Source organism: Topomyia yanbarensis, chromosome 2 (genome assembly GCF_030247195.1).
Source record: "Topomyia yanbarensis strain Yona2022 chromosome 2, ASM3024719v1, whole genome shotgun sequence".
In the NCBI taxonomy this organism is placed as follows: Eukaryota; Metazoa; Arthropoda; class Insecta; order Diptera; family Culicidae; genus Topomyia; species Topomyia yanbarensis.
The window spans coordinates 391084417-391111136 of record NC_080671.1 but is presented as its reverse complement, the minus strand read 5'-3'; the positions used below and the strand labels follow the sequence as shown (position 1 = coordinate 391111136).

General features: G+C 36.0%; 2 protein-coding genes across 2 annotated transcripts; one reads left to right on the top strand and one right to left on the bottom strand.

The window, feature by feature from the left end:
- Positions 1-1051: 1051 nt before the first annotated feature.
- On the top strand, positions 1052-2368 carry LOC131681717 (proteasome subunit alpha type-3). The gene is made up of 5 exons (XM_058962685.1): positions 1052-1210; positions 1338-1544; positions 1605-1853; positions 1930-2042; positions 2109-2368. Exons 1-5 carry the CDS (start codon positions 1190-1192, stop codon positions 2278-2280), a joined length of 762 nt encoding a protein of 253 aa, XP_058818668.1. The 5' UTR covers positions 1052-1189; the 3' UTR covers positions 2281-2368.
- Positions 2369-2618: 250 nt separating this feature from the next.
- On the bottom strand, positions 2619-26127 carry LOC131684789 (organic solute transporter alpha-like protein). The gene is made up of 9 exons (XM_058967932.1): positions 25950-26127; positions 12944-13183; positions 12721-12872; positions 12527-12633; positions 3614-3739; positions 3284-3380; positions 3090-3215; positions 2902-3028; positions 2619-2842 (listed from the first exon to the last, which is right to left on the bottom strand). The coding sequence occupies exons 2-9, from the start codon at positions 13041-13043 to the stop codon at positions 2727-2729; spliced, it is 951 nt and encodes a 316-aa protein (XP_058823915.1). The 5' UTR covers positions 13044-13183; positions 25950-26127; the 3' UTR covers positions 2619-2726.
- Positions 26128-26720: the final 593 nt, after the last annotated feature.

Genomic DNA, 26720 nt, shown 5'->3' with positions numbered 1-26720 from the left:
GACGACCTCATATTTTTGAGGAAGCTCCATCTATGAGCTGTATTTCTACATTTTCCTAATGGAATATACTGGGTTGTGACCAAATATATCATAAAATGTATCATAGACACATAGAAGGAATGTTTGCGCATGATAACATTAGCATTAGATTCGAAGATTTGTCTTTATTTTGAAGACATTTGAAACAACGTCGTTGTTTGAAATGTTGTGAAGACGTGTTTTTCATTTTGAAGACATTTTTTCGGATGTCTGACCTGACCTGTGAGCTTGCAGAATTTTGGATTGCTGGAAATTCCAGCTGATGGAAATTCCAAGAATTCGGCAAATTTGGTCGACTTTCAGCGAAGAAATTTTGATATGTTGTGTTTCCAGCCATTCTCAAATAGTGGTTTATTGCATTGTATTGCTAAATGGGGCTTCGATGGGTCATTCGCCCTAAATAGTGGTTTAAGAATCAGTGAGGCATTCCTGTAACTTATTTTGTTATTTTTCATATCGTCTGGATAAGTCTGGACCAATTTTCTGAATTCTGGATCAGACAAAAATATATTTCTGGATCACCCGAATAGAAATGCACAACAGTATTACAGCATTTTTTATTGTTACATTACAACGAAAAACAATGTTATTCTGGAAAATTTACAATGAAAATATAATCACATTTGTTGTTTCTACATCCAATTTCATTGTAAACCCGATTTTTTAATGGAAAGGGGAGGGGGTCGTTAAGGGATGTAACAATGAAAAAATTGATCTTTTCCCATACATTCTGAAATCAAAAACATCGATTTACATTGTTGTTCCGTTGGATATTTTGGAGGCATGAAGGACTGCATCATAAATGCATTGATGTTACAAGAAAAGTTGTTGTTAACAAATAAAACTGTTGTAAATTCAACGTTTCTACGATCAATTTCGATATTGCTTTCTGTTCGGGTAGACGCTTGAAAATCTGGAAGAATTCAGATAAATCTGGATAGTTGGCACCCATGCCCGTATATGAGGCCTGACATTCATCCATACCTTGTATACAACATATCGCATTGCTTGCTGTCATTCGACTGTCATGTGTGAAATTTGTGTTCTCATCGTCTTCGGTTTATGCAGTTTCATCTTGCGGCTTCTATAAATCGACCAAAATAAGTACAAAACTAGATTTTTGTTCGACAGTTTGTGATATTTCATTAAGATGAGCTCTATTGGAACTGGTGTAAGTATTGAATCATTAATTATTACGGATCAAAATAGTTCTGGGAAGATAACGACTATGACTTGAAGGTTATGCGTTCAGTGTTTTGTTTCATTCTGAGCATGGATTTGTTCTCCAATATTTTCAGTATGATCTATCGGCATCTCAGTTCTCGCCTGATGGAAGAGTCTTCCAGATTGAGTATGCAGCAAAATCAGTTGAAAATAGCGGTACCGTTATTGGTCTGCGCGGAAAGGATGGTGTTGTTTTGGCCGTAGAAAAGCTAATAACCAGCAAATTGTACGAGCCGGATTCTGGAACTCGAATTTTTACCATCGAAACCTCTATCGGAATGGTAGATATACACACGAGGATTACTACTGAATATAATTTGCAGCATTATTTTTTTTGTTAGGCCATTAGCGGAATGATTGCCGATGGGCGTGCTGTAGTGGACATTGCACGACAGGAAGCCTCCAACTATCGGCAGCAGTACGACAGACCGATTCCGCTCAGACAACTTAACGATCGTTTGTCGAGTTATTTCCATGCATACACTCTGTATAGTGCTGTGCGTCCTTTTGGAGTTAGCGTGATACTTGCTTCGTGGTCGGAAGAAACAGGTCCGGAAATGTACATGATTGATCCCTCTGGGTTTTCTTGCGTATGTATTGTTTCAAAATTTGCTCAACTTGCTAACGAGCTGTACTAAGCATTTATCATGACAATAACGTTTTCAGGGCTATTTTGGATGTGCAGTTGGCAAAGCAAAGCAGACAGCGAAAACAGAGATTGAGAAGCTAAAATTGTCGGATATGTCTGTGAATGATTTAATCACCACTGCTGGAAAAATGTTAGTTTTGTCGATAACCTCTTTAGCTACTACTACGCGATTTTGCTAATTTGTTTCATCTTGCAGTATTTATCAAGTGCACGATGAACTCAAGGACAAGGATTTCAAACTGGAACTCAGTTGGGTTTGTCAGGCATCGGAAGGTCGTCACCAAGTGGTACCGAACGAAATGTACGTAGCTGCTACCCGAGCGGGACAGGAAGCAGTCGATGAGGACGACAGTGATAACGATATTTAGATTAACATTTTTGTATGGCCGCGGACGTGGATGTATTGTAAGTTTGGCTAAGGATTGGCCTTTTTGATACAATAAAAATGATGAAATACAGAAATAGTTTTCTTTACTAAGGGTTTATATATCGTTGCGCTTGGTATAATTCAGAAATCCTTATTTTTAAAATTATATTAAATTTCGTTAAAGTCACGTTTTGTATCCAATAGAATATGTTTTCATGCGTTTGTACAAAAAATGATGAGGTAACATCTTAACAAATTCAAGATCGATCTAATATTTTTTTGGAATTTATCCTTAGTTTGCTAGTTCGTCAAATAACCCATTGAATAAAAACAATTCGATTACACCATTTCCATTAAGATATTTATTTGTATCACATTGAATCACGACAGCAAGTATACCTATGAAATTTGGTTGAATGCTATTCATCTGTTTTTGTTTTTATTCGTTTATGTTGCTTCCGGTTTGGCCAGCAGTTGTCGGTTTTTGCTGGGCGTTTTGTACAGCTGCAAAGCCCACAGCGAAAGTACTAACATCTCCGCGCATAGGCACATCTGAAACACGGCTGGAAGCGAGATACAATCAAAATTGCAATTTAAAATGTAACAAATGCGTTGTGCTTACCATTTTTTTGTACTTGTAATACTAGGGGGAAATCGCATCTGGGTGTGACATGTGCCACTATCACCATGATTACCAGCGGCTGGACCTTGCAGAGAATGAGCACTGACTGGAGCACTACATATTTTGCCTACATACGAAAAAGAAACGGTAACAATAACCTGTTTTTGAATCATAGCGAAGTATTTTACCATAATTTGGAACTCTGTATGAAATTGGGCGATCATCCGAATGGTGATGTTTAGTCCCCATACTCCGATTAGGATCGAAGCAACGATAAATGGTACAAAGTACAGAATAGTTTGATTGAAGTTTCCCTGAAAATTTATGTTCAGAGTGTATTGATTTGTGTAGGTATCGATTGAAATGGTGTACAGAAACTCACAATATCTTCCACGAAAACGATATTAAGTCCCAGAAACAATATGGTCTGCACAACCGGTAGTTGTAGTATCATAAGTCTCGTGAATAGAAGACGGTTTCTGTAAGAAAATATTTTATTATTAGTTGATGTACATCGTCGAAGGTGGGACAGAGGGCTGTTGATAATTAATGTTAATCATTAGTTATTAAATGACCATGGCGATGTCTGAATTTTGGAGGGGTATCCTTTCTCGCAATCGATGATAACTCTATTTTAGTTATCGGCCGTTGGATGATGGTAATTAATATTAGAATAGATTAGGATGAGGCACGTAGGAAACGTAATACTCACTTTGTTACGGGTGACCGTTTAAGAAATAGTAGACAGCAACAGCATGGTGGTGTTCTTGTGTTGAAAGTTTCCGAGTCGCTCGATTTGATGAAACTATCGTCACCTCCGACATAATCTATCGATAGGCTGCAAGAAAAAGGAAGCATTTTTCAACACATGTATATTAGACCGGCAACAATTTTGACATTTTTTCAGAACACAGCTAAATCAAACGGTAATTGACTTCAGATAGCATTTATCAAATATTAGCTTTTTCCGAAAACTCTAGTTCACTCACAAGAGTTTTGAAGTTTGTATGTGAAAATATATGAAAAATAGACAATAAAAACAATAAATTCAGTACAAAATGCCAGTGTCACCTTGTGCATCCCAAAATCTGAACAATCTTCATTTACCTTCATCCCACGATGTCCTCGGGGACTTTCCAAAATTTTTGTTTGGGTGCACTAAATCTTCAATACGACGTAGTGTCAAATGTCTTGCATAATTAGTTACTTTAAGTACCATAAAGAACATTAAGTATCCCAAAAATTTAAAAAAGTGCGCGTCAAATTCATTGTACTTTAATTACTGAAACGATTTCAAGTACAGTGCCTTCGTATTTTAAGTACGCTAAATACTTTAATTACCGTCAAGATGTACTTTAAATATTTTAGGCTCGTGCATATTTTTTATTTCGATTATAGAGGTTTTAATCTTAAGGTCATTCGCCTCTTCGGGTTGGAAAAATCTCTTATGAAAATTTTTTTAACCCTGCGTACATATTGAAATTAATTTCATTAAGTACCTTATTAAGTACAACGGAGGCATTTTTAAAATACTTTCATTATTTACTTTAATTATATTCAAAATACGTTGGTATTTTCAATACGAAGCACTCAAGCCTGCTAGTGCTTGCTCCTCGTTTTCAATTCTAGGAGAAAATTTTCCAATGTGTTAACTTTAACCACAGAATACCATAGAAATTTTCATGGAAACGTTAAGATAACGACAGTGTAATCTATTGAATTCACGTTTTAAAGAGTCATCAAAATAACATAAAGTTGATGTAGACAGATTGACAGATTATTAAGTTGGGTCGTAATTTTAAAAAGCTTTCAAATCAAAAAATATTTAAATGTTTTCAATTTAAATAAATGCCTTCACATTCACACACTCGAAAATTTGTTTTACTTTCTTATATAAGACAAAAATGTAAGACAAAGTCCCGGTGGACATTTCACATCTCCTTTCCCCGCCTCCGTGGACAAGCGTGGATTTTCTCTTGAGCTCTCTACACCCCTAAATCGTCCACGTGGTGTATGGATAGCCGCAATCGGAATCAGAGTATGTGCCATCTGATAACATTGATTCTTCGGAAAGTTCTGATTTTAATTTGGCTTTGGAAGTTTCTGATTCCGTAATATTCAAGAAGAAAATTCATTCATGCTCCAAAAGATTTTCAATTACAACTTAATTTAGGCCAATTGCGGAAGATAACGATGTTGATAAGTTCCTCGATAATAATTAGTGACCTAGTTCATGTTTTGGGGATTTTGTGTTTTTTTGTCTATGCTAGACCGGCCCAAGTGATTTCATTTTTTTTATAAACGAAACTAAAATATTGAATTTATGTTCAAAACTATCCTGGCATTATACCATATAGCCATTTGAAAAATAGGCATCAGAACCAAGTTTCATAATTTTCTTTGAGTAGAAATTCCGGAAGTGTTACTCGCAGAACACGAATTACAACAGTAAACGAACAAGAGAGCATCGCGCTGAGCCATACGTTCAGTAAATTTTCCTAACAATTTATGTCCGTTTATTCAAGATTTCGCGCTTAATATAGGATAAGAGCGAAGACCTGAAAACTGAAAACTCTGTCCAGAATCTGAAGACAGTAACAGCAATACCTTTTTTTGTGTAAAGGTGGTACTTTTCTATATCTACTTGTATATTGAGCTTCCTATTTTCGTACAATAGACAAAGCTTTTAATTCTCATTGACTATTTAGATTTCTGCTCAGCTTATAGCGATTCTGGAAGTTCTTCTCAAAGACACTTGGCTTTGACTCCTTTCTCCTAGGTTATGTAAAATTTGTGCCTTTTGGGAAATCTTTATAATAGCAGCTACGCGAAGGGACAGTGGAGTTATTGTATAAGGTATTTAGTGTCCACTATAAGTGCTAGAAATTTAGTCTTCATGAATGGAATGATGGACTAGAATGTTTATTTTAATATGAATACCTTAAAATAGATTTCAAAGCAACATTTCCGTGAAATGGTACTTTTACTAAGAAATGGTGGATATTGGAAATTCGTAAGGGACAAATGAAAATATTTGTTGAAATCGACTTATTAACCAGTATAAAACTTTGATAAAATTTTAATAACTTTCCCGGGAGATTTTAGATCGATTTATCGTTTTCTAAATAGTTGTAGACAATGAAATTGACCACCAGATTCCCACTTTTAGTAATATTTGAATAAGCAATACCAAGTGGCAAAAATGTCAAACACTTTCATTACAAAACCTAAGTTTTCAAATAAAAATCTTTAAAATAAAAAGCTGCTCTGGACTTTTGGTTCCAAATGAAAGAGAAAAGTCCATTCTATCACATACTGAAGTTTTAGAGATGCCGATTTTTTTTTCGAATAAACTTGTTTTACCAAACACATCGTGTACAGCATAGCACTTTTTGTTTTCATAAATATTCCTGAAAGTTTAATTTGGTTTGTATTCGCATTTTTATAGTGCATACTGTAAATTGATTTTTTCATCCTTCTACTTTATTTGTTCGGCTCGCGCGCCTTGCGGTGATAATGAGCTATAGGGAATTACAAGAATATACAATATGTGTTTGGTACAGCCGGTGCTTCAATAGAGTTTAGTGACCAGTGATAGTCCGAGAGCTATGGTTTCCAGTGTGTTGCTTTGAATATGATGGGACACAAACTTCCGGTGGGCCATTGCCGAATCAGAATTTTGGGTCCGTCTAAGTAATCATTTGTGGTGCTGGTCGCTGCGAAAAGTTTCACCAATTTCTCATCAAAATAATGCACAAAAATTTTGTTGAAAGTTTTTAGAAAAAAATCAAAATTTAAAAGCGCAAATCAGCGTCCGAATTTACATTCGAGTCAGAATTCTTTTACAATGTAGGGTAGGTAGATGGTGTGACTAACTAGGTTTTCGGCAACTTATGCACAAATACTTATTGTATTGTAACAACTCGAATTGTCTGATTAGGTTTATTCAAATAGAAAGTTTTGAAGCCAATTGTATTTTTCCAGGCTTCTAAATTATAATAGCCATCCCCTAGAATGAAATAGATATTATTAGGAAGACACGAATACATGATAGAAAAATAAAATCTGGTTACTATTTTAATCAACATCCTTAAAAGGAATAAGTATGGTTAATATTTCTCTATACTTCCATGTTAACAAAATATCATTTCCGTCCAAGAACCGACGGAATCTGAAAATATATTTTTTTCTTTTCAAATGGGACTTTGTAAACACTTAAATTTATCTGAATGTATTGTTCATCTAAACCCAACAATTTTTTGTGAGTCTTTGCAAATCGACCCTTTAACCAGTAGGCCTAGTGCAAATCAGAAAGCTGATAAAATATTAATAGCTTTTTCGGATGATTTTATATCAATTTATATTTTTCTACAAAGTTATAGACAATGAAATTTTTTATTAGATTCTCAATTTTAGCATTATTTGAATTTCTATAGTACCATCTAGCTGGCAAAAATGTGAACCTTGTAAACGCTAAGTTTTTAATGCATTATATACAAAGTTGGAACTCAAAAATCGAAAAAAGTTTAATAAATATTCTGAGAGTACATGCTTTGGAAAATATCTGTACAAAATTTCATCCACTTCGGAGCACTAGATTTTAATTTACAGCCGTTTGCAGCGCGCTGGTTCTTCCACGAGTGATGTTAACACATAACTTTAAAGGCTCAGAATGAGTTTTTTGAAAAAAAAAAAAACCGTTGCGGCGAACGTGATATCTCAAAAGCTGTTCATCCGATTTTCATATATTTTTTTTAATTGTTTGTATTTACATTCTTGTGTACTTGAACAGTTCCATTTTTTATCGAAAAATTTCGATTCTTTACAATGAATTTTTGTTTAACACTTAAAACACAGTACATCTCAATTATTTGGTCAACATGTTTTTTTTGAAAGAAAAAAAATCATTTGGAAATCGATCGGTTCAAGTACACTACAATACATTTTTCTTCCATAATCTTTTTAGTTTTTGGATTTCAGTTTAGCGATTCGCCTTGGAGAGCGTTCACCTCACCTCTGCCAAAAACACACTTCGGGGGATGGGCCACAACTCCGACAACATTGAAAATTTTGGCGCTTAGGTGTCCTTCCAGTTACCCCCTAAGAACGGTTGTTTTTGGATGATTTCCAATGAAGAACATTTGTTGGACCAACGTCGGACGACGTCTAAATAACCGTTCAATAAACGTCCATGGTTGGACCTGTGTTGAACTATTTAAATCAGGAGGGTGTCACTCCTGTCATCCGCTATTGAGATATACAGACTTTGACAGTAGTCAACATATGTGGGCCTAGCCGGCTCTAGGCCCATGTCGCCCGTGCAATAGCATTGGGTTGTTTTGATTTCAACAAAGGCAGATGTTGGCTAGGACAAAATGGCTGCCTAGCAGGGGCCTGATTTAAATCATTTGGGCTTCTCACTGGCAGTGGGTGGTCAAGTGGAAGGGGAATTTGTACTGTAAACGGAGTAATTTTTGCCACTTATTTATCTTTGTGCTCTATACATTGTCCAAAGCTGCAATTTATCACATTCAAGCTACAGTAACTGACACATCTACAGTGTATATTTCATTATAAAATATTCAGTCAATCCTGTGATATGATTGCTCAAAGTGCAGGGGTAAACGGCAATGTAGATCCTCTGGAATTGACTGAAATCTTCTTTCTTGCTGTAAGAATGCCTTTATTAGATTTAGTACCGCATATTAAATCTTACTTCAAATTTTCATATATTTGACATAAGGAAATCACTTGGAACATCTGATTATTTCTTTAGTTTATTTATCAACGATATCTGTGAACGCATCCTAATTGTAAAATTGTTCCATTGAGACGGCTTGAAAATGTTTACTTCAATTTTGTAGTATTTCGGTTCTGTTGTGCCTCCAAATAATGACGTCAATATTTGGAATTTTAGATGGCATGTATACACCAAAAAAATATGAATTTTATCGTTGACGTAATTGCAAGCATGACAGAATTTAACAAACCGTAATTCACGAAATGACGAAATTTAACCGCGCTTCGTTTAATTTTACATGAAAGATATACATTACATGCGCAATGACATAAAATTACACTTACTGCCATTCCGACTAAACGCTATATGTGGAGTAAAATTACGTGATTTACGAAATTCAACGTCATGTAAAATTAAAATCAAACTTAAAAGTAAGTCATTTTTGATGCTCGTATATGTCAGGGCCAGGAGACGTAAATTTACACGATTTTTTTAGGTGTGTAGATAATATAAAAAAGTGGATGGGTAATGGCTAGGGCATAACCTGAGTGTTATGACTAGTAAAACCATCAGTAACTCGTCACGGTAACTGTCAGAATTTCGACTCAAATAGTACAACCGATTCGAAAATCAAACAGCTACATTCAACTGATTTCACAACTGATCAGTTCAAGTTTAAAATCGGGGTTATCTTTGTTTGTATCAGTTTCCAATCATCGGAAATATAAGTATAATGGTTAGGGCCGATTTCTTCACTCTCGCTTAACTTTTAAACCAGGTTCACCGGTAAGTTTAAACCTGGCTTAAACATTAAACGAGGGTGAAGAAATCGGCCCTTAGGGCCGATTTCTTCACCCTTGCTTAACTTTTAAACCAGGTTTACCAGTACGTTTAAACCTGGCTTAAACGCTAAGCGAGGGTGAAGAAATCGGCCCTTAGTGAAGCAAATTTTAATTCTTCTATCTGGTTTGTTAGTACAAGTGCTATTTTGATTGGTAAATAATGAATATTCATGGTAGAGAAATATGATATCAAGGAAGCGTCACATAGTGGTCGAAAAATGAAAAAAAACCGTAGCTTCAATTATTATCTTTAGTTTTAAAGTTAAGGTGTCTTCAGAAATGTTTCTGTATATCACCTAGGTCTTTATTTGATTACATCAAACTAGTTCGAAATGCAATCGCTAGGGTGGTACCGTTATCAACGTTTCAATAAAGCTGGATATAAATATGATGTCTTCGAAAAAGTTGTAGGTCTTACCATCATAAATATATCTTCTGAAGATGCAAACTTTGTAGGTCGTATACTTTTGGACATAGTGTTTTTTTAAATATGATTTTCATATTGATTTTTACTCAAAGTTTACTTGTTTTTATCAAATTGTGTATCACTGCTCAACATATTTCTCTTCTAGATCCTGGAATACTGGATATCAGAACAGCTTAGATATGAAATCAATAAAGAAAAAACTTTTTTTGAAAATCGTTAAATCATAAAAATACGAACAAATTCAATTTTCCCACCTTACTGCATAAATATTTTGAGATTTCTTAGCAATTATCTAATGCGTATTTGGTTGCAAAAACTTGCCAAAATTCATTTGCAAGTTTTTGCAGTCAATTTATTAACAACCTTTTTCTCGAAGCATACAAATATCCTGAACAATGATACACGATTAGATTAATAATAAGCAAGTTTTGCATGTATGTATGTGTATGTAGTGGGAAGCCATTATCAGTTCAAAGTACCACCACTTATAAGCGAACCATTCACAGCCGCACAAAGTCCGATTAAAACACGGCCGGAAGATCCGCACATAGCAAGATTAAGCAACCTTTCCTTTATATTGAAAACTTGTATGAGTTTCAATGCTCTAAAAGTGAGTTTAAGCGAACTTTTGAAAAAAAAAACGATATTTGAAAATGTTATTTGTGAAAAAAAACTGCTTTTTAGTGACACTCTAACCTCCACGACAATTTTACAACCATAGGGACTATATTGATTGATTGAATTTGGTTTCTCTACAAGGATGCTGAATAAAGAAACTAATGCATATTTGACTGCAGAAACTTGCCGCAGCCCTTTTATGGTACTTTTATGCGAAGAGATTTTATACTGTAAATTGATTACTGGCCAAATTATAGTTTTGACGATTATTGCGTACTTATTTGGTTTTATTCTCATAGCAGATTAAAGTGATATTAAACAACAACATTAAATTAAAAATAAACATGTTTCGGCTGAAAAAATATCCTAATTTAAATAAAAAAATCGCAACATTTCAAAATATGTAGGGACCTAAAAAGTTCATATCTCCAGAACATCAAGTAGATCAACAAGTAGACACCATCTCTCTATTTAGTTTCATTGAAAAGTTGATAGTACGATCAAACAAAGCGCTGGAAGCTATGCAATAATTTTACCAAAGGCACCATAACTCTAAATTAAATTGCGGGTTGCCCTCTTTTAGACGCCAGGTAACACCATCCCACAATGGAGCGTCATCTTATCCTTCAGTGGCAGGTAACGTGGTTAAAAGAACGATGGCTACCACACCTTCAATTTCGTTCCCACACAACGCTTCCTTTGTTCCAACCTATCTAGGTAGCATTACGGAAGAATTTTTTTTGCAGCAATCGATGTTTCAATGGATGACTAAATTCTATCTTCTTGTTTGAAGCTTTTAAAACTGGATGGGAAATTGCAAAATTATAATTAATTTTAAAGTTTAAATGATTATAAATTTATTAAATGACTTTAAATGATTATAAATTTGTTAAATTGGAATGCTTATTTAGTGCGAAGGCGAATTTTTCAACTTATTGAGGGTATATAATGTGCGTATACCCGTTGTGACTCAAACTTTTTTTAAAACCAAATGTTAAATTAAACGGTAACTCTAATTTTGTTATTCATCGATTTGATCGAATTGCTGGATCCGGCGGAGGATTTTTTCGTAGTGTGCTGATTACAGAATAAGAGCGCGGTCATGTGGCTTTGATCTGTACAATTTGTGTTCAGAGAAATTGTTGCCCTATGTAAGAAGGATTGGCGCACATGTTGGGTATTTCTAGGAAGTAGTTTCTCCAGGTTTCAAGTGTAATGAAGTCCACCTCTCCATATTTCACCATGATGCTTGCAATCAACTTAAATCGTATAGTCGCACCTTGATTCATATACACGGGGATCTTGGTTCCATACTCAATGACGTGGTGTTATTGGTTGTTACGCACAATGACGTTTTCTGCTTTGGTTAATCTGTTGAACGTTATCAGTACAGAATTTGAAGTAGACTTCCGTAAGCTTAAACCCCATTTTTATGCAATTTCACGCCTCGTGAACGGGCGGCCGGACATGGCAATGTTTAAAATTAGTGGTTAATTGTGTTGATCTGAAGAATGTTCGAGCTTTGCTGCCGAGCTTGATTCAAAGGTTATCACCACAATAATGTAACTGTACTTCATTTTTCATATAACGTATATGACATATACTAGATGCGATTGACCGTTGAGTACTTTCTTTGCTGACAATACCGGTCCTATTGACATCCTACTTTTTAGGATCATTGGTTCAAATGGTATAATGATAATTGTAGTGCTCGATATAAAATTTTACAATGCAAATACAAATTTTACAACCAAACAAGAGTAATTACCATTTTACCCGCTTCGTTCATGAAATTGCTACGCGATGCGTCGAATTTAGGTCGTGTTATTGTCGAAATAGTTTGAAACATGGTCTAATCAACTAATGGGTTTAAACAAGGTAAAGCACGGCCTTGCATTATCCCAGCTGTACGCACGGACTGCAATGTTAACCTGAAAGCTTACTATACCTTCAACTTCCGCTTTCTTTCAGTGCTGTTGACACTAGTGGTGTACTAACCTGTAAAACACGTAGGCGCAGATCATAAAATAGATATGCGATACCGTATCGCAAATAAAGTACGACTTGGGTATGAGGATTGATACTATCGCCAGTGCTGTCACTACCTGTTGCGGTGGAAAAATGAGGCAAATAATTAATATCGTTATTGAGTAAATTACTTCGATTTATTATAGTTGAGAAAGGAGTGTTACCGGATAGATATTCAGCAGAATAATAGTCTTGCTTTTGAATCGTTTGGGCGTTTGCTTAAGCACCTGGGCTACCGCCCGGCCGCATATGGCGAATGTTGCAATGCTAAGTACAATGGTTATGGCTATGATCACAGTCAGAATGGTGTCTAATCCTGAAATAGATAAAGGTTTTGGTTTGTCCAACATAGTACGCAAAGTTTGCCGATTTTTTTTCAGAGCTCACCACTAATATATTCAATCACTGTTGGCAGTTCACTGGGACATACTCTAGTCGAGGTTTGGTTGTCCGACGGTTCGGGGTACTTGGTGCTTTCGCTGTCCATTTCGAGATTCCAACTGTAGATTCTACTATATAGCTATTACAGTTTACGTCGTGCCAAATGGACACAGAATGTTTATCATCGTTCAAATCATTGCCATGGAGGAACTCTCAGGCCGCAGTTGGTCCATTTTCAATTCCGCCCTGGATGATTGAGAAGAAAATCAATTACTCAGACACGAATACGTAAAAAACCTGTTAGTTTTTATTGATATGATTTCTACTGTACTGGATTAAATGAGCGGCCCACCATGATAGAAGCCAGCAGGAGATTGAGCAATAAATTGGCGGTGCCCTATTTGCTTCGGTAAGTGAGCAAATCGGTTTGAGTGTTTTTTTCACTTAGTGTATCGTTTTTATTGTGATATTTATTGATTGACAATAGTTTACCCAAAACATATGGTGTGGATTGAAATATGTTGCTAGCTTTTTTAAATTTTTTATCGTTGAAATATTTGCGTGTATCGGTGGTAGACCAAATCGGACGCTGATAAAATCGGGTTTTCACTGTATATAAGAACGGAAACAAAATCCAAAGCTGGGTACATGATCTCACCAAAACCCCAAACAGCCAATCCACCAAACTGTCCAGAACCCAAAAGAAATGTACTGGTCTCTAGTTCAGCGAAAATTAACCTAATTCCTTTGTTAAAGTCAGTCAACAGTTAGCTCAAATACTATAAATAAAGGTAAAATAATAAATTAAGAAAACAGGAAAAATGAGATCACAATGTAATTCAAGAATATAAATTTTATTTAATAACTGGCAGTCTTGAGAAAATTTGCTAAGTAAAGCAAAAGAAACCCCGGCGCAATAGAGATAAGAGTATTACGTTGAACTAATTCGATTCTCTAACGCCATTGTGCAGGAAAATTAATACACTCAAACGGAATATGAAAATATATTCATTCTCATCGTTTCAGAGACACTGTCACCCTGGCGGCCAAATTCCAGTAGAGGCGTAGAGCAGCGGTTCTCAACCTTTTTCGTACCACGGACCCCTTAGAAATCACCCTGGGTTGCTGCGGACTCCCACAGATAATTATCGATTTTGTATGCTATCAATATGTTATTTTCAGTTTGTTAGAAAACAAGACAAGAAATTTCAATATACACTCGGAAAATATAGTTTTGTTCGCGGACCCCCAGAAACCACTTCGCGGCCCCCTAGGGGTCCATGGACCTTAGGTTGAGAATCACTGGCGTAGAACATTAGATTGCGCTATCTCTTACCATTGTACGAACAGTCGTATGAGTTTTCTGATCTCGACGAACTGAGTCGAATAGTATAGAGATCCGGCTCTCCGTGTCTCGGTTTAAAAGTAGTTCTTCAGAGTGATTACATAACCTTTCCATAGGAGAACGGTAAAAATCATATCATGTTACACCATTCATTTAAATATAATATTGTTGAAATCGGTCCGGCCATCTCTGAGAAAAAAGCGATTGCATAATCTTTTTATATGAGTAAAGCAAAAAGCCTCATTAAATTTTACGTGTAATCCAACTCTTTATCCCATCGCTCCGGAGTCAGAACACAAATCCAAGTGAAATTCGAAAGCAGCTGATAGGGATGCTATACCTACGATAATTTTAAACTAGGTTTGTGAAAATCGAGTTAGACATTCCGGAGAAAAACGTGTATTTAATTGAGAGGTTTTGTCACTTCCTCGAAGCTTGCGGTTCCATCGTAGGTGACCATAGTCATCAAAAGGGTTTTGATGGGCGTCAGTAAGCCAGAATCGCAAATCCCAGTAATTTAGAGAATATTTTGTTATTTTTTGCGTAATTAATATAGCAAGGTGATACTGATTTATATGGAATTTTAATGGGTGACCGCCCTCCCTAACCCGTAATCAGAGCTCTGATCTAAATTAAATTCAATAGTAGCCTACGGCGATGCTACACCTTTCATTTGTATATACATAATATTAATCAAATCGGCTCGGCCATTTCTGATAAAATGGGTGAAATTATTTGACACATACTCATATACATACATATATACACACACAAATAGACGTTTTCCGATTTCGACGAACTGAGTCGATTGGTATAAGACACTCGGCTCTGTGGAACTCGGTAAAAATTTGGAATTTCGAGCGATCGAATAACATTTCTGTATGAGAAAGACAAAAAGCTTCAGAGAATATCTTGTGTAACCCAGTGTTGGGAGAATCATTATCAATGAAAGTTCATTCCAGGTTCATTCGCGAATTAATCTTTCCCTGAACACTTCTAAACAAAAATCTGTGAAACCAAACATCGCATCCGAGTGTATCATTCTTGAGACAAATATTCAATGGTTCTTTGAATCGAAGTGCGCACGCGAACTTCTACCTCAGTGAAACTCTTGAAAGAATGTTCATCCAAAGCAACATCGCAAAAGAGACATTCGGAAGTGAAAAACGCTTTTAGTGATGTGCACATTATATCGAATATATAATATGAAACTTCCATATTGGACCATACAAACAACGGGTTTGGTAAAAGAACGGTCACCATACCAGAATTTGCTTTTTTCCATATATATTTTGACAACATACTATTCAAGTACCATAGAGTTTGTGGATATTTTAGATCTAGCGATGCATAAAATATTAGGTGGAAAAAGAAATCTCTTCTCTTTCCCATTTTAATTCTGTCGATTGATAAAAGTTTTATTTTTTTACACGCCTGCTTCTGGAGAAAGCTTCGATGAGACTAAAAGTAGACTGACGCTTTATCCCATTGAGCTGTCGCCGCAATATTGAAGGACGAGGTTTTTTGTATCATGTTAATCTACAGGTTTTTGGAAACTTTGGAAATCCCTCGGGAATCACTTGTTCGAAGATCGTGCAAGATGTTTTCATAAGGTGAACTTTTTTCTATATTTTTGCCGATATAAAAATTTGCAGGCGATCTTTTCTTCTTCCGATGTTTGCTTGAGCCGAATAATGTTCCCAAATATCGGCATCTCTTGAAGTTCACTGACGATTTTTTCCCTAGCGATATTTTATATCAGTGAACTTTTTATTAGAAAATCGGCGATGAAAAGATTCTTTTGTGAACATTGATATTTTGATTTTTTCCCAACACTGGTAACCACACTCTTTAACTCATAACTTGGGGAAAAGAACCCCGATTCAAGTGAAATTCGGCAGCAGTTAATAAAGATACTATACCTTATTTGAGTCTGAGTTTGTGAAAATCGAATTAGCTAGTCTGAAGAAAAAGTAAAACGTAAATTTCACTCAACCCCTTTGAGTGAAATTTACGTTTTGTAATCTCTTCTCAGAAAGACATAACAAAACCTAATTCATCTTTTCAAATTATATAAATACAATAAGTTCTTAAACAAATTTAGCTCACTCGGTTAAATAAAACCATAACATAAAGATATAAAAATCAGATGATACTAAATCTTGCTGTTTCTATACTTATTCTTAATGCACTACATCGTAGATCTTGAAAAAAATGGGTGGTCAGCTGTTTTCGTCCGCGTCCGTGATTCATCAGCAGTGCTATCTTTGAAAATGAACCACCTTGGTTATGCAACTAATTTTTTCTGATATTTTTTAAATGCAAATAATTAAGCAAACTTCATTTCGTTATATTCTGTATTGCACATATTTTGTCGTATGTAATTTTAAACGTACTTTCATTTGATGGCATTGTAAGGGAACACGTATCCGCCGGTTGATGCCAATCAGCTGACATTTCTTTAGACTGAACAAACTAGTTTATTTGTTTGTTTAGTGTTTATTTGACCAACTAGGAAACGGATCCACTGGGTCTTAAATACGCATGGTCTGTCTGAGTGAATGACTTTTGAATTATGTATGAGGGTGGAGAATTGACAATTCGAAAGATCAATTCAAATCCAATTACAATTTGCGGCAATCATTTCAGCACGAGGAACAAATGTTTTATGGTCATATTTAATGTCCATTAACTCAGCAGTCAATTATACTGAGCTAAGAATAAATACGTACTGTTTGGAAACGGGGGGTGTTTGATTCGTGCATGATGTTAATATCGTTTAGGAACGCAGCATTTATATTTTTTTCTGTTTCGCGTCTTCATTGTAATATCGGAACGTTTACTCGCACGAGGTGATAAATTTCAAGTTACGGGATCTCAAAATGCTTGTGATTATACCATTAAGGACCATTTATGAATTCTGCCACGCTATTAGGAGGAAGAGATATGACTAATTGTGACATAAATGGGAGGGAGCACGTCATGTGCTTTGGCGCAATCGGCCGTTTGACGCACGATTGCGCCATGTGTATGGGAAATTCCATAGAACATGAACACTTTTGCGAGTAGCGTAAAAGTGCCACTACAAAATGAAGGAAAAACTAAAAGAATTTGATTCGTATTAGACCAAGGGGAAAAATAACGTAGTAATATGACAGACAATTAGTTAGTATTGGGTAATCTTTGCGTGACATAATTTTTGAATGTTCCACCATCCCACTTTTAAACTCATTGTTTACGGTCCATTTTACATTGTCGACAACACTCCCGACAGCCGGCTGTCCGGAGTTCAAGTTGTTTTCGATGAAACAATCTCGATAAACGATTAGCCAGAGTTTAAACGCCTAGAAGATTTACGTATCTTACAGTCAATAAACTATTCAAACATGCACGAAAATATAGTCTCAGTCGCATCGTTTGCTTGAAGCGAATCCTGACTAACAACCCACCCACTACCCAATCCGTGGAACTTATGGGAGTGTCACTGAGTCGGGGCCTTTCGTTAAGTAAGTACCACATCAACACTTCCTTTCTCATCCCAAGTTACGGCAAATATGGTCGTGGCCCGCAATGGTGGCTCTCAGGCGAAACTCTCGCTTGGACTGTATCAATTGTTATTCCCAAACAATGCTCCTCAAGTAGTCTGGCTGAAAATGAGAGTCATCAGTCTACAATCTACGAAGTATACCGTGCTTACGCAACGCAACGCATAGTAGATCAAGAAAAAAAATGATGATGCATATTAAAATATGTACAACATTACTTTTTGCTACTTCATAAAATATCAAGTAATAAATAAATAATAAGAAACTGCGAGGACTTTATTAGAGGGAGAATAATTGAATTTGGTTGGCAAACAACTGAGATATGATCATTTTACAAAAAGTATCACTTTTTTCAGTACTGACTTTCAATTGCAGGTTTTGGAATTACTTCGATTATAAAAGCTTATTTTCAAATATTATACTATCATGGGATATGCATATCAGAATCGTTAAACAATATCACATTCGAGTTTCTGAATAAGGTTTCAGGCACATCGGAAAATTACAATATTATTAAAAGCGGTTTAGTGGGGTAGTGTTGATGCATTCAATCTATTGCCACTTAATGTTTATTCTCATACGGTCTAAGTGGTTTACAGAACTAATAAATCGATGTTTCATTAGCTCCTGAATGAATTGAATAGCAACGACCGTACGAAGCTTAACCGAGGTTGTTTATGAACAGATGACCGGGCGACATTCATATTGTACCAGCGAGAAGCAGTTAAACGCCGGAATGTCCCCAACATTAAGCAAATAGTATCCATATAACAAACCGTGAGGTGCCAGTTTGTTTACAAACAATCTACTTAATGGTTTCAATATCATGAGGGGGGCAGCTTTTTGATGTACGATGTATACAAAACCAATAAAATGTAATTGAATAAAAAAAACTCGGAACTCTACGCTCTTGAGAATGTCACTGAACTTCGATTGGATGGTCCGGCAGGTTCCCTCCAAATGGTCGCGCACGTCACGCGTTCGAAATGTATGGTGCATTTTAAATTTTTGTGGTTAACCTTGAAATAACGTGAATAACGAATCGTCAGGAAGGTGATATGAGTAGTGTGCATGTGGGCTAACGACTGACTAGTAAATTTCCTGTTTTTAATCCAAATAAAAAAATCGGTTATGGCTGGAACATAGCCAAAGTGTCATGACTGAACCTACTGTTGTTAACATATGAGAGTATTAATAGTGTAGCATAGCATAGCATAGCATAGCATGAATACCTGCACAAATCGTAGGTGGAGTTGCAAAATTGAGCATATCTTTTGTCATATCAGTTTTCGCCACGATCTGCAATGACGTATATCAGCTTGTTTCCACACACCTGGCTACGTCCTTACAAGCATTTTTATTTTGATAATAGTCCGATCGTCTACTTATTGAAAACGCTCGGTACCGAAACAGTTTTCATAGATGACGGAGATAACAAAAGGAGAAACAAATGTGCATAAACCTATTTACATTGGAAGTTTCATTAATACTAATAAAATACTAATGCAGACGCAACTTTTCTGAAGAAATATAATTAAAATAACATTGAAAAATTTCACCGGGAACTCCGTAGTGCCTTCATAACTTCCGGCGAAATGCTTATACATGCGGGTCGTTCCTGTACATAAGTTAGCTTCAGCTCCGATAGCTTTTTTAATGGAAAGATGTATGGTGAAAGTGTTATGTGGAAGATATTACTCGTTTCCTTGTTGATCCTTAACTGCGCGCAGCACCAAGGTTTGCTGGTCGATTATATCCCCAGTGTTAAGTTATGGTGGGAGCGTTTGACTAAGTGGTGAGCTCCAAGGGGTTGGGATGGTGTTCAGGTCCATGTTGGGGTGTTGCTCTCTCTCGGGAATGGGATCTTTCGGTTGTTGGTATAGATGAAGCTGCCAATATTGATTCGCCAATCTTCTGGAAACAACGCCGAAAATACTATTCTTTGGAAAGCAATTTTGTCCGTAAATTTTCTTCGAGGGTGTTGCTACGCACTGAACAGTGTTTACTGGTAACGACTGTAGTTATAGCGACCCCGCATCGAATGACGATGGCCCTTGTCAGGGAGGAAAATTTTCTTCAGCAAATTTTCATTGTTTGTGTTTGTTGAGGAATACGTTGGGAAACACGATATTTCACTTCAACACTCTTATGGCGTTTTCGTTTTTTCTTGGTGCTACACCGGTGTAGTGCAAAGAAAGAGATAGACTGATTACACCCAAGTTTGAATGAGTGTAGCACCGACTACACCGGTGTAGTGCACTGTCAAAAACGAATATGCCATTAGTGTCACTAAAACACGTTTTAAGCGATTTGAAGGGGTGGTCTGTACCGAAAATGATCTATTTTCCTAGTCAAAATAGATTTCAAAATGCATTTTTTGCCTTTCTCATATAGAAAGGTTTTTGCTTTTCTCAATAGAAAGGAATTGCAATTGCTCTGAAAACTGAACTTTTAACGGAGGCCCGGAGGGCCGAGTGACATACCATTCGATTCAGTTCGTCGAGTTCGGCAAATGTCTGTGCGTGTGTATGTATGTGTGTATGTATGTATGTGTGTGTATGTGCGTCTGTGTGTTCATGTGACCAAAAATGTCACTCATTTTTCTCAGAGATGGCGGAACCGATTTTGGCAAACTTAGTTTCAAATGAAAGGTACAACGTTCCCATAGGCTACTATTGAATTTCTAATGGATCAGACTTCCGGTTCCGGAATTACAGGGTGATGAGTACGATCACACAGAAAATGTCGATTTTAATAAATTTTGCAATGAATGTAAAAAGGTGAAAAATTTTCCAAAATGTAACCACAACTTCTTCGATTTGTAGTGTTAGGCCACTAACAGCCATTCAAAGTCTCTTTGGCCACATTGGCAACCATCCTCGGTTCTGGAAGCCCCGGCAGAAGTATCGAAATTCAGAATAACAGTCACATCAGTTTCTCGGATATGGCTAAACCGATTTGATAAAACTTAATCTCAAATGAAAGGTGTTGCACCACCGTAAATGGCTATTTAATTTCATCCCGATCAGAATTCTGGTTCTGAAGTTTGTGGCGTGCGATCACATAGCAAATTGCGATTCAAACCGATACTCCGATGAATGCAAAAAAGGTAAAAAAATCGCTAAAATGTCTTTCAAACAACTTAAATTTGCAGTTCTAGGTCACCGACGGTCAACCAAACATTCTTGACTACATTGACCACCATAGACGGTTCCGGAAGTGCCCGGGAAAAGCGGCCATCTTTAAAAGTTAACGAACTCACATCAGTTTCCCGGAAATGGTGTGGCCGATTTTCACAAACTTAGTACCAAATGGTAGCTATAATATCCCCACAGATGGCTATAAAATTTCGTGCGGATCACCTATATGGAAATATAGACTAAACCGTCCGGTCACATATGAAATTCCCATATAAGCCGGAACTCAATTTTTTTTTCAAAGGACCCCATGGAAATCGAATTCGTATTTTTGATGCAATCATCTTTAAAATGCATGAAACGTCGAGATTTTATGTTATCTCGAAAAATTTTTTTTATAAAAATCGACTTTTTGGGGCTGTTTTTTTTGCAAAATTTTAGAACTCGAATAATGATTTCTTTTCTTGTATATAGTTGTCAAGACATGTATAATAAAATTGTAATGTATACATTTGATTACTTTTAATAAATATAAGCAACTGAAAAATTCTCAACTTCATGATTGAGAAAGGCACAATTGCACCGCTAGGTGGATTAAAACAGGTTTTATTGAATGTCCGGTAAAGTGATTTTGTACTTTTCAAGTGATCGAGTATAGGTTGTCGATCTCGTCAAACACAAATAATGTATGAAAAATGTATGCTATGTTATGTTCTTTTGCTAAAAATCCTATCCGGTTTTGGGACAGCAATATGAAAAAATCATTATTTTACGATTTTTCTCTTAAAAATTGCTTAAAATTTTTATTAAGAAGCGTCTTTGTTTTAATAAAAATTTAGAGAAAACATGGACATTCTCGGGCTGTTTACATTTCATACAAAATAAATGTATATAATTCGCTCAAACTTTGCAAGCTTTCAACGAGGCCTGAGCCTCATGTACCAATCGACTCAGCTAGGCATATCGGGACAATGTCTGCATGTGCGTGCGAGCGTGTGTTTACGCGTGTGTTCGTGTATGTGTCATGTAATAATAAGCAATGGCTGAACTAATCTTAACGAAGCTACTGTCAAACGAAAGGCCTACCGTGGCAATTTAACGCTGTTAATTTGCTTTAGGTTGTTTACCTTCTGAGTTGCGAGTGCTTTAGACAAAACATGACATGATTTAAGCATATAACTTTCAAATAAAACCACGCCATATGCATTTATGCATCTAGTTTATAATATAGAAAACTTATTAAAATACTTTTTTAAAAGCCATAGATCGTCTAAATCTGTTCACAACTGGCGGAAACATTAAACATTTTATATTTTTATTTCTCACTTTCCATTTTTCAATAGCTAAAAACCTAGACCGTTTCATGAAGAATATTACTTAACTGGCGTTTTAACTAAACCGACTTTTATCATCGTTGTATAAAAACACATCCAAGTAATTCGAGGAAAACAGTTTCATAAACATTTGGTAAATTTTCTCAATAATAATGGAGCTATTTCTCCAAAAGTAATGTGTAAGTTCAATTTGAAGACAGAATAATGTGTAAGTTCTCTTTAAAGTGAACCTTTTTCCTGAGTTGATGTATTTACCTTTTGGATTAAGGGTTGCGTTCGACCGTGAGGTAGATATAGATTGTGCAGGACTAAAAACTGTGTTAATCACATCTCTAGTTGGGGACCTACTTTGCATGAATTCTAAACTAATGAATAATCCAAAAGTGAAATATACGTAAGACATATCTCACCTCAGTGCTAGATTAAGTCAGTTTTTCAATTTCTGACCACTGTACTACACTGGCATTTTTTAATGAATTTATTAATTCTTTTGTCTATTTTTCATATATTTTACCATAAAAACTTAAAAACTCTTGTGAGTGAACTAGAGTTTTCAGAAAAAGCTCATATTTGACATATGGTATGTAAAGCCAATTCCCATTTGATTTAACAGTGTTCCGAAAAAAGTCAAAATTATTGCCGGTGTAATACCTAATCACTAATGTACATTATGTCAATCGTCCATTTTGCCTAAGGTACTCATGCCCAATGTATTTGTGCCTAACGTCGCGCATTCAGCTAATAATGTTCGTTTCCTGTACGCTGAAGTATTCTCGGAAATTGAGAATGATTCAAAAATCGACAACGAAATAAGCGGTTTTTATACACCGTGTACTAAATCTGCATGAAAATCAATCGCAGTACTGTGACTAAATTCTTCACAAGCTGATTCTCCTTTTAACCTTAAATGTCAGTGATGATTACCTTAAAGAGCAGTTGCATTACGTACAGAATTCAATGAAATTGACCCTAAGGTTGACACTGAGAAAATCGAATTATTACCGATGGCAACAAAACAAAAGGAGCTAATACAGCTTCTCTAATGTGGTTTTTGCTTGAAGCAAAACTGAGTCCGTTTTAATCCCAACTGCTGTCAAAATGTATGAACTGACAGTGGTTGGGGTTAGAACCCGACTCAGCAAAACGCCTTAAAGCTTCAGTCATGACAAAATTAACCGATAACATTTGACAGCAGGGGAGACCGGGGCAAGTCGATAAAGATTTTGTCCTTTTGGTTGGAAGTTACAAAATATTGCTTTTTGCTAAATACTAAATGCACTAAATCGAAGATACATATAATAAGATTATTATATTTTCTGTTTTTAAGAAATGTGGAGAAAAAAATGCTCTAATAATCTATATTCATTTTTTTTAAATTAACCCCAGACCCTGCTAATTGAAATGAAAACAAAAGTCATGATATGTAATTGACAACAATGCATAGACTTTCTGTTTGGTTTATTATTTAGTTTCAACTAGAATCCACACTAGCAGTCATTCGATCGTACTAAGTTCCAGATTTTTCCACAAAATATATCACTATGTTACATCACACTGGGGAAGAATTGTTTGAGGAATTTGAAATTTCGCATGAAGACTTCGTTGGAAAGGAACCCCGAATAAAAACATACACTGAAAGCATGAAGTTCCTAAAAAAATGTAATATTTTGCGAATTTTAGGACACTCCTAAAAAATTATCACAACAAGCTTTTAATTCGAAGTTTACTGTAAAATTTATCTATACAAACCTACCTCAATTAGGTTGTTGCAAAGAACTTTAACGTTGTTAAAATTGACATTTTTCAAGGTAAAATATGCATTTCAATGCATTGATTCCAAATAGAAATGGTATATCATATTTTCAATACCTCCCAAAGCCCACCCATAAACATTAAGCAGAATTAAATTTTTTTTAAATTAAACCATTTCTTCGGTAATTTGTAAATGAGTGAAATTTATTTACAAATTTTGGTGTAATCACGAAGAGCTAAAAAAAGGTGTTTGATGAATCAATTTTGCGACGCTAAACATGAAATCAATGTCCATTTCCATCTCCGACTCCAAAGAAGCGTTTTCGGATTATTTTGAAAAACATGTTTTGGATACTCTTTGCAGTTATTTATCAATATCTCGTAAAAATATCCGATCGACGTAACAGCCTACAGAATAATGTGCAGTATGTGTAGAACAAATAAAAAATACTAGGATTTCAAGCAACCAAATTTTAACAATTTTTAAAAATATTAATTTTATTTCGTTTTTGTAACCCTGAAAATATAGGTACATATGATCCACACAGTTAGGGTAATAACTACAAGAAGGAAAAAAGGTTTTTTTGCAAAAATCTCTAAGACTCTAAATGAATAGCGGCCAAGCGGCCTAAAATGATTTTTTTATAACTAGTGGTTTCAATACCCGTTTTACCCCACTTCTCGTCACAATAGGAAATTCATCCTACATATGCACAAACACTGAAAATTTCACCAAAATCGGAGAACACAATTTTGAAAAAACCTTCTCTTAAATATTCAATTCCATTAAAAACGTCCTCACAGTCGCGAGTTCAAGTTCAAGTTCGACGAACACATCAAAAATGACACAGCCCGAGTGAAAACGAAAACAAAAGTTTTGGTTTGCAAGGTCAATGCTACGAGCAATTGTTTCGACTGATTCATATGAGAGATCATTCATCTCGTCTTCTCTTGCTGCTGGGTTGAATGTGATCTAGACTTGAAAAATCACACCTCATAGTTCCACCTCAGTTTCCGAAGCATGACACGTTTGAGAAACGTTGTTTCGTACAACTGACCATCGTCTCACAGCGTTGTGTGTCCCATTAGCTTAGTATTGCGAAAAAACTAAAACCTGTAACTAAAATAGGTAGTAGACTTGCACTCGCATGGTGAATGTTGTGTGCTAAACGTCCATGATCCAATGATCATACCTCTTAATGACTTGCTAGAGCTGTTCAATCTGATGTAGTGAGAGAGTGACCGTGATCACAGTGGGTTATAGGAATAAAACTTTTTGAAAATGTTTGGTCAGAGATAAAAATATGAATTATGTTTTATCGACCGGTATGAATGTATATTATATGGAATATCTTGATTGCAAATCAAAGCAAGTAAAATTGTATCAACCCAATGTTTATAGAACATTAGATTGAGGGAGCACACAGTAAGAATATAGTTAAAGTAAAAGAAAAACTAAAACAAACCAAACCGGTTGAGATCAAATACGCAATATGAAGTTTAAACAAATTGTACCAAATTTTTCTGCGATAAAACACCGATCTCAGCAAGACCTAGCAGAGAAGAAATAGCTTGTTCGTACAGTATCTGCATTAGTAGCTGTTTAACGCGATTTCACTGTTGGAGGTTTGCTGCAGTCAGACTCCGTTATGTCACACAGGTCGTTTGATCAGTCTTATTCGGTAAGTACAGCAGACCATCACCTATTTCTGCAACTATTACTATACTGAAACAGCGATCCGAAAGAAGAACACATCACTGTATTGATCAACACTCAAATCGATGCACATGCACTTAACCAGAAGCGAAAGGGTTTGCATCAGTATCCTCGCTATATGTATATACAGCGTGGTACTAACCCCCCTTGAGGAGGTCACTTTTGTTTTCTATTCTTATTACCATCAAACGGTGTAATACTGGTACATTCTGCAGTTCTTCCGATTTTGCGCTTGGCCAAACTGTACCGATCACGATCGCACCAAATTTTTGCCACAGTTGTATACACTAACAGAAGGTGGGGGCTAGCGCATGGCACAACACTACCGGCGCGAATCCAACCAAACCGAGCGGGTCGGCAGCTAACTTTAGACTAACTGCCGCAGCGTAAGCAGACGCAGAAAACCAAGAGAGCGTTTAAGTGTTTGGTTACCTTGAGAGTTTCCCATATAGTCTGTGAATGAAAAGCTCTTCTTTGGCTAGGTTTTCTCAGCTGTTGAAGAGAGTGCAATCGGCAATATGTTCACAATACACGAAATATAAGGCATACGCTACTATTCACGTTCAAGCTAAGATTTTTTCGACCAATATCAGTCATTATAATTAGTATTCTCAAAATCGTACATCTATGAAATTGTTTTTCATAAATTCCTGTGTATCAACTCTGATGCACTAATCTTTTCCTAAAATAGGGACACTACCTCTATATGAGCTGCCGCTTCTACACAGGCGGCTGCTAGACGCCGCATGTTCAAGCTTCAAGCTAAACTGAACAGACGGGTGTATGTATATCGAAGAAGGAGGAGGAGGAGTAGGAAGAGGTGGTTTGTTGTGGGATGGTTAACGGATTGTAAAACTACATGTTGCAAAACGGTGATAGTTGTAGCTATTAAAGTGAATATTTGAGAAATATTTGCTAGGTGGTTGTCTCAGTGGTGAAATGATTGTTCGACC

Bases quoted from the DNA above. Each gene is read 5' to 3' on its own strand.
- LOC131681717 (XM_058962685.1), top strand. From the start codon at position 1,190: ATGAGCTCTATTGGAACTGGT. The intron at 1,211-1,337 runs GTAAGTATTGAA...CAATATTTTCAG, and splicing joins TGAGCTCTATTGGAACTGGT to TATGATCTATCGGCATCTCA. The intron at 1,854-1,929 runs GTATGTATTGTT...TAACGTTTTCAG, and splicing joins ATCCCTCTGGGTTTTCTTGC to GGCTATTTTGGATGTGCAGT.
- LOC131684789 (XM_058967932.1), bottom strand. From the start codon at position 13,043: ATGGACAGCGAAAGCACCAAGTACCCCGAACCGTCGGACAACCAAACC. The intron at 12,873-12,943 runs GTGAGCTCTGAA...TATCTATTTCAG, and splicing joins AGTGATTGAATATATTAGTG to GATTAGACACCATTCTGACT. The intron at 3,381-3,613 runs GTGAGTATTACG...ATTTTCTTACAG, and splicing joins AAACGGTCACCCGTAACAAA to AAACCGTCTTCTATTCACGA.